This window comes from Lasioglossum baleicum, chromosome 11, assembly GCF_051020765.1.
Source record: "Lasioglossum baleicum chromosome 11, iyLasBale1, whole genome shotgun sequence".
Lineage (NCBI taxonomy): Eukaryota > Metazoa > Arthropoda > Insecta > Hymenoptera > Halictidae > Lasioglossum > Lasioglossum baleicum.
In genome coordinates, this window is record NC_134939.1 from 17,018,683 (window position 1) to 17,026,013 (window position 7,331).

Here is a 7,331-nt window from a genome sequence, read left to right on the forward strand (position 1 = left end):
TGAGGGACGATTATTCCCCATTAGGGATTGCAGTTCCGCAAAGTGCATTTATTCCTCATCGTTCCACTCGTAGATAAAATTTTTTGTGGCGAAATAAAAACTGATTAAGAAGTGTAAACCCTATTCCCTATTAAAGTAAGACGTTTGCGTCGAGTGAGCGACTCTGACGACAATTGATGGCAGACTGCAACTGGTTGCATTCATTATTCCCGCCACGTGTGTAACGCGTCGGGCGCTAGTTACGTCGTACAGCAAAGACTACTGTAAGTCGCGTAATAGTCATCTATTGATAAACGAACATTCCCAATGTCAGAATAGATTACGGAAGTCAGCTTACGGAAATCATTTGTTATGCCCGTGTCATTGTTTGCCGTTAATTGCTGAACGCAGCTGCTAGATCATTATTTGTCTTATCATTAGTTTTAGTAAATGGATCACCCACCATTCACTGTCCCCGTATAAATACCAGCGAATTCGTTGTAGAAGTCAAGTAGCAGCAGCAGCAGCAGCAGACGCAGAATCAAGATGCGTGTAACAGTACTGTGCATTCTAGCTTTCGCTGGCGCTACGTGCGCTCTGCAGATTCCATCAATTCCTTCTCCGCAATCGGTAAGTCTTCTCTAAATTACCATTCTTCCGCTTTTTTCTTCACTGTGCATCGATTACTACTAAATGAATATCTATCCTGAATTGGTACTTTCGAATTACTTTTTGGCGTTTCATATTGACAGAGTAGGATCTGCACCATCGATATTTCATAGAAAGACACTTCAATTTTCATGCATTAGAATGCAATTAGTACTTTCCTCCTTCTGTTACCTTTTATTAAACGAGTTCTTGCTTTCACAGGCACTCAATGCAGGCTCCTCGATTTTGGGCAATATTCCGGGGATCAAGGGTAACGATGATTCTTCCAGCTCTAGGTCTTCTTCCGAAGAAGACCAAAAGCCTTCGGACATTGCCAATAATTTGGCTGAACGATTGGTCGACGATATTGCGAACGCCGCGGGAGGAATCGGATCGATAGCGCTGTTGCCGCTCAATATCGGCTCAGCAGTGTTCGACACTGTAACAAAAGAAATCAGGAATTTCTTGGGCGAGGTTCTCCACCCTGAAAATTTGAACCCGGACGGCCCAACCGTCCCTGAATTGGCCGTCGACCTAGCGCAGAGCGTTGTCCATGATGTCGAAAATATGGCTGGAAACATCGGCAGTGCCTTGTTGGAACCCCTAAAACTGAAAGCCCAATTGATCCAGACAATCGCCCGTGGAGTCGACAAATTCCTGAAGAATATTCAAAATCAGATATCAGGTCAGTCGTCACCGTCCAAGGGACAACGTGCATAAACGACTGGCACTTCGTCTTGTCGGGTTTTTCGCCGACGTAACAGCTACTTTTTAAATTATCGCCGAACCTCTGATAGTCTCCGAATATTCCCCGTACCTCCTGGCTTCTTCAGCATCCTCCTAGCACAGCTTCAGCGGTTATTGATTCCAAAAAGCACAGCTTCCACGGTACTCCATCCACAACATTTTCGCCGTTGGACTATGAGACTACAGCTTCATCTGCTTGGTGTTACGTTCTACCCAAACTCGTCTATCCGAGGTCTTGCAGACATACGAACCGCACCGATGTTCTAGCTCCCATAAGCTTCATCCAACAGAGACTTATCATCATCTTTCTCGTTGGCCCTCTCACATCCTCAGCTCGTCTGCACCCTTTCTTGGTTAGCTCGCCAATTTTGCAAAGTTCTAAACCAAGCACGACGTGCCCAGGTGATTCGTCTGCGCAGGACCATCGACCGCAACCAAGCAATCCGCAACACCGACCCACGCATCGCCCCAAGCCAACTCCTTCGCACGGACACAAACCAACTACGACGCGTCGCCCCAAGCCAACTTCTTCGCACGGACACAAACCAACTACGACGCAGCGCCCCAAGCCAACTTCTTCGCACGGACACAAACCAACTACGACGCGTCACCCCAAGCCAACTTCTTCGCACGGACCCAAACCAACTACGACGCAGCGCCCCAAGCCAACTTCTTCGCACGGACCCAAACCAACTACTACACAGGGCCCCAAGCCAACTTCTTCGCACGGACCCCAACCAACTACTACACAGGGGCCCAAGCCAACTTCTTCGCACGGACCCCAACCAACTACTACACAGGGGCCCAGACCAACATCTTCGCAGGGACCATCGACGTTGCCACCCAGACCAACTCGTCCGAACCCACCATCGTCTGCGCCACCCAGACCAACTCGTCCGGAAGGACCATCGACTCCGCCACCCAGACCAACTCGACCAGTTCGCACCATATCGAGGGACGTCCAGGTCAGGATTGCGAGGGACGTCGACTTCTCCCTCTCTACCGGCATCAGCGTCGACCAAGTGCTCAGCGACGGCAAAGTACGCAACTTGGGAAAAGCTCTGGGCTCCGTTGACTTCAACGCGATCGTCAAACCTATCCCCAAGATACAGGACCTGACTCCTCTCGACAAACTACCTGCCTTGCCAGGATTGGCTAGCGCCATCGGGCGTGCCAGGGACCACGTCATCCAGATTGTCGCCGCCGGAGCACCCACCATCGAGAAGGCTATCCAAATTGCTCTCAACGCCGCTATCGCCAGCGCGAATCCAGCTGCAGGCATTGTCAACCTGGTTAACATCATCGTGCAGGTGTACGTCTTCGTGGCCCAGAGCGCTCTTGTTATTGCTCCTGTAGCTGAAGCTGTGTTGAAGGAAGCTGCGACCGTTGTCGGAAGCATTGTCAGCAGCCTGCTGGCTGTTATGTCCGACCAAGTTGCCGATGGAGTACGCGCCCTTCTTTAAATCCGAAGTTTGCCAGGAACCAGTACAAAATTGGCTTGCAACGTGTACATTATAGAAAATATAGAAGCATTGAATTGATAATGTGGTTGTGATTTGTTGCTGAATGGTCCCAATACCTTTTCCATCCCCAGTTAAGTGCAAAGGGCTAACCTACTGTCAGTATTAACTTCCTCTAGGTAAATCAAGGTAAATGAAGGAACACGTAAAAGTTCACCTGCAGCGACACCAAAATATATTGGCACGCTAAATCGTTACAAGTTTGGAAAGATGGGTTGTAGAAGCATAAATCGAGTTTTAAGCTTAAATACTCTCCAGAATCCCTCTCCCATTTCTATCGCCAATCGCGTGCAAAGGGCCAAGGGCTCCGGCAGAGATGTCAAATTGCGAAACAAGTTTCGTTCAGATCTTAGTGAAACGTATGTGTTTACGCGACAGTGCCGCGTATTTCATAGTTTGCGTGAACTTGGCATCGGAAGAGAAGCTGTGCAACGACTGCCCGGACGGTTCTGTAAGCCAGCGGGGAATCGGTTCGCGTTTGCCGGTCCGTATCGATGAATATTAGATAGGCGGGAAGTTTTCCGGGAAACATTTTTACACGGCTCGCGTAACGACAGGAACGATAGCGGACGTAAGCGTTGCTCGACGCGCGATCAGCCAGCGGATTCTCGAGCACGTCCTGAAGACGGCATCATCAGCGAAGACGTGCAACCGCACCGCGCCGCCACCTACTTTCTCCCGGATGAAATTTATGTATGGAAATATCCGCGTGAGCATTACGCATGTAGAATATCACGACCAGCAGCTGGAGGCCCTCCCGTGACGACACTTCCTTGGAAAATGTATTTTAACGCTCACGATGGAGGCGGCAAGGTGGAAATATGCGCTCGAGCGACCCTTTCCTTTCCCGCACCATTCGTTTTCTCTCGGTTGCCTCACCTCCTCTCCTTCTCCTCTCGCCCTCGTTTCGTTCTTCTCTCTCCAACACCTACCGAGCCTCCATCGACAACCCTACAGGCATCGGCATCGACGCCCACGCGAGAACTACATACAGTCGAGAGCTTCTTTCATATTTCCGCGTGTAGATTTGCGGTACACGAGAACCGCGTTCCCCGCGTCCTCGAATATCCTCATGTTTTATGCACGCAAGGTGACAATTTTATCACGCCCGCGTACAGATTGTTAGGAGTGAATGGCAGCGACTCGGACAGTTCAGTCCGGCCATCCACACACCTGCTCAGGCTGCCCCAATTAATCCTTTGCACTCGAAAATTAAACATTCCTTCTGTCCTAGAATATTTCCATTCCTTGTGATTTTTTAAAATTTTATTTTAATATTAAACAATACTTCGAATAATGGTACAGCAATTTTTAGTGGTGACTCTGTGTCTCGAGTGCCAAGGGTTAACAGTTTCACCGAAGAAAAACGAGTTCGCCTTCTCGCAGATTACTGCTGATCGCGCATAGCAGCCCTTTGCACTCGGAACTATTCTAACGCGAAACCCAAACATCTCTTCCCTCCTAGAATATTTACATTCTACGTAATTTGTTTAATTTTATCACAATTTTTCACCGCTTTTCCTAACGGATTGAGAATTTTCGTGTAATCGCGGCAACTCGAAAACCAGGTGCATTTTATAATACAGGAATGAACGCGTTCAGCATTTGCTTCACTGCACTTTGATCGTGCCAGTCACATTTCCCTGGACAGACGCTTAACTCGATAAGATTAACAAAATCAGTAATCGTTCGTCAAACAGCGAATCGTGTTTAAGAACTTTTCGCGTCATCTTTTTGGCCGTCGTCTGTCTGATTGTATCTGTATCCCATGTCAATGCGGATATTGTTTCCATTGATTAGAGGATTCTCGATGCATGCTTGAATCAGGTGGGCGACCTCCTCGCAACAGCCGTAGCGTCTGGGAGTGAGCATCATTTGTATGTTTCTTTTCTTTATTTCTGGTTTCTGTGGAGCTGAAGAGGAGAATGCAAATGATAAATGTAAAGGAAACAAAATCATCGTGTTTAGGGAGAGAAATGGGACGTTGATTGGGCTGGAGAGATAAGAATCTATGGTCTTACCCGTCATGGGGCTGTCTATGTATCCGGGGCATACGCCGACGACTCGTATTCCTTTTTGCGCGAGCCCTCTGGCCATAGGCATTGTCATACCGGCGACCGCTGCTTTCGAGCCACCGTAAACGACAAATTCCGGTGGCGCTTCACACGCCATCGAGCTCGAGAGATTGATAATGACACCCCTCTGTTTATGCGCATCCGGTTTATTTTCTGCCATTAAGGGAGCCATTAACCGGGTCACGTTGAAAACGCCCCACACGTTCGTGTCGAACATGCACCTGTACGCGTCCATCGAATGTGGCTTTTTCTTCTTGAAATCGTACACGGGGAACACCGAGGCCATCCCCGCCGCATTCACGAGCACGTTCACCCCGCCGAATTTCTCTTTCACGCACTTTATGCTCTCCATTACGTCCTTTTCCGCCCTCACCTACGAAACGGCCTCATAAATCCATTTTTCTCAAAGAAAACTGCGCAAAATCACCCCCCCCCCACCGATTTCGATGAAACTTTCACAATTCATATAACCCACACAGATCTATAAAACACATTTTTCAAAATTTCAATATAGACCCGCATAAAAAAGTTGTAAAATGCAACATTTAGTATAGTCAAATGCAATTTTTGAAAAAATTTGTTTTCACATCCTGTAGTAAACTTATTGCTCTAGCTTTCCAAAGAAGTTCAAATCGCATAGTCCAATATTGGAAAAGTTACGGTGTTTTTAAGAGTGTCCGAATATTAGTGGGAGTCACTGTACATCCCTCATCCTTCCTTGGTTCTTATATGAAAATTACTTCTGGTTGTTTGGGTCCTCAGAAAAATAAGAATAAAAGTGGAAATAAAAATGTGTTGTCGGAGTGGGTGTGTTTTAAGGACGCTGTAAGTTTTGGTTTGTTTTAGAGGATGTAGTTTAAGATCAAAGTAAGTTACGAGCGAGCGCGATCGTCTTCCAGAAACGTTTTTGAACAGAGCGTCGAAAGCGAACTTTCATCGTAATGCCATTTTATGTGGCATAACGGAGAGCCTTATCCGTAGAAATGATATTGAGTGTAGTTTTATAACAAACTCGACTTACGTCGGTACACGAAAATAAAGCTCTGTCGCCCAGACTCTCGGCAACTTTAATTCCAGTGCAGGATATGTCGGCTAGCACTACTTTACCACCTTGGCAGTAGATTTTCTCGGCAACAGCTTTTCCTATACCGTGCGCGCCGCCGGTTATGTAAGCAACAATATGCTGGAAAGAACATTCGATGTAAATAAATTCAGGATCAATAAATAAGTTTGTAGATCCTTCTCCGGATACATACAGAAGCTCTGAAATTCTATGTATTCGTGTAGAAATTTAGTCGGTGGGTCTTTAAGGATCTATTATTTCGCTGACACTGTTGCTATCGTTTAATAATTCAACGAAGATTTGAATAACGAGATTTTAAAGAAATTTAAGAAGCCGAATTATCATAATGTTACCTGCATTTTCGCCATTTTGACATTCCTTGGTTATTACACACCGCGGAGCTGAAATTGGATTTCCCTTGTTCCTTAACTTTCCCTCGTTTCGTCTAAGAAGATTTCAAGTTAGTCGAGTGCTTCGAACATTCTAAGAAAAACTTTAAAAATCCGATGAATCGAGTTCCTTCCCTGTTTTCCCTTCTCTCTCTCTCTCTCTCTCTCTCTCTCTCTCTCTCTCTCTCTTTCTCTCGAGTACTTATTACACGATGCAATTATTTTTAATGGAGAACGAAATCTCTGCTGCCTCCGCCCCGTAGTTTATAGACGAATGCGCTCCATTGATCAAACATTTATTGTCAAAACGAAATAACCTTCGCTTACCAGGCTTTCCTATATCTTCATCGAATTATTTAATCAATCAGTAGGCATCGTCAAATGACAGTTCTATCGAAACAGCGGTTGAAAAGGGACGACTGTCATTCTATTAAGTTGTTCGCAAAGTAATTTCGTCTTTCCTGTAGAGATGGCATTGCTTTTATTTTTTTTATACGATGAAAAGTTGGCTTCCATTTTCAACACTACTTTATTTTATTCGTACTTATTCTGTACGTAAAATTTTACGTGTGGACGTTTTATTGCTAATTTCACAGAATCTTAGACAAATGTTTTGTTCAGTTTTCTAGTTGAAGTAACAAGAAGGTAAATTGTTGTATTCGAGGAACAGGGTTTCGCGATGCGAAAATTCGTAGGGAGCATCGATCTGGTAAGGCGGCAACGTCAGGCGGACCATGTAACCTAATTCGCGGCGATTAAATGCAACGGTTGTGATAAGGCTTGTAAATTGAGCGAATTATGCCGTTGGTACCGTTGCTCGACGTAGCCCCGGCCGATTAACATGCGCATTACGCGAGGTAGGAACGCTCGACCTGACATTTACATTGGAACGTGTCGAACAACCTGAGAC

At 46.1% G+C, this 7,331-nt stretch overlaps 2 protein-coding genes across 3 annotated transcripts; one reads left to right on the forward strand and one right to left on the reverse strand.

The window, feature by feature from the left end:
• The first annotated feature begins 463 nt into the window (after nucleotides 1–463).
• Nucleotides 464–2,916, forward strand: LOC143213584 (uncharacterized). Its single transcript, XM_076433583.1, has 3 exons — nucleotides 464–609; nucleotides 850–1,312; nucleotides 1,777–2,916. The coding sequence occupies exons 1-3, from the start codon at nucleotides 526–528 to the stop codon at nucleotides 2,835–2,837; spliced, it is 1,608 nt and encodes a 535-aa protein (XP_076289698.1). The 5' UTR covers nucleotides 464–525; the 3' UTR covers nucleotides 2,838–2,916.
• Nucleotides 2,917–3,455: 539 nt separating this feature from the next.
• On the reverse strand, nucleotides 3,456–6,798 carry LOC143213447 (3-hydroxyacyl-CoA dehydrogenase type-2). Of its 2 annotated transcripts, XM_076433314.1 has the most exons (5): nucleotides 6,749–6,798; nucleotides 6,386–6,477; nucleotides 5,991–6,152; nucleotides 4,916–5,342; nucleotides 3,456–4,807 (listed from the first exon to the last, which is right to left on the reverse strand). In XM_076433314.1, the coding sequence occupies exons 2-5, from the start codon at nucleotides 6,398–6,400 to the stop codon at nucleotides 4,605–4,607; spliced, it is 807 nt and encodes a 268-aa protein (XP_076289429.1). In that variant the 5' UTR covers nucleotides 6,401–6,477; nucleotides 6,749–6,798; the 3' UTR covers nucleotides 3,456–4,604. The 2 variants fall into 2 exon arrangements, with proteins under 2 accessions (XP_076289429.1, XP_076289427.1); XM_076433312.1 differs by having other exon boundaries at nucleotides 3,456–5,342.
• Nucleotides 6,799–7,331: the final 533 nt, after the last annotated feature.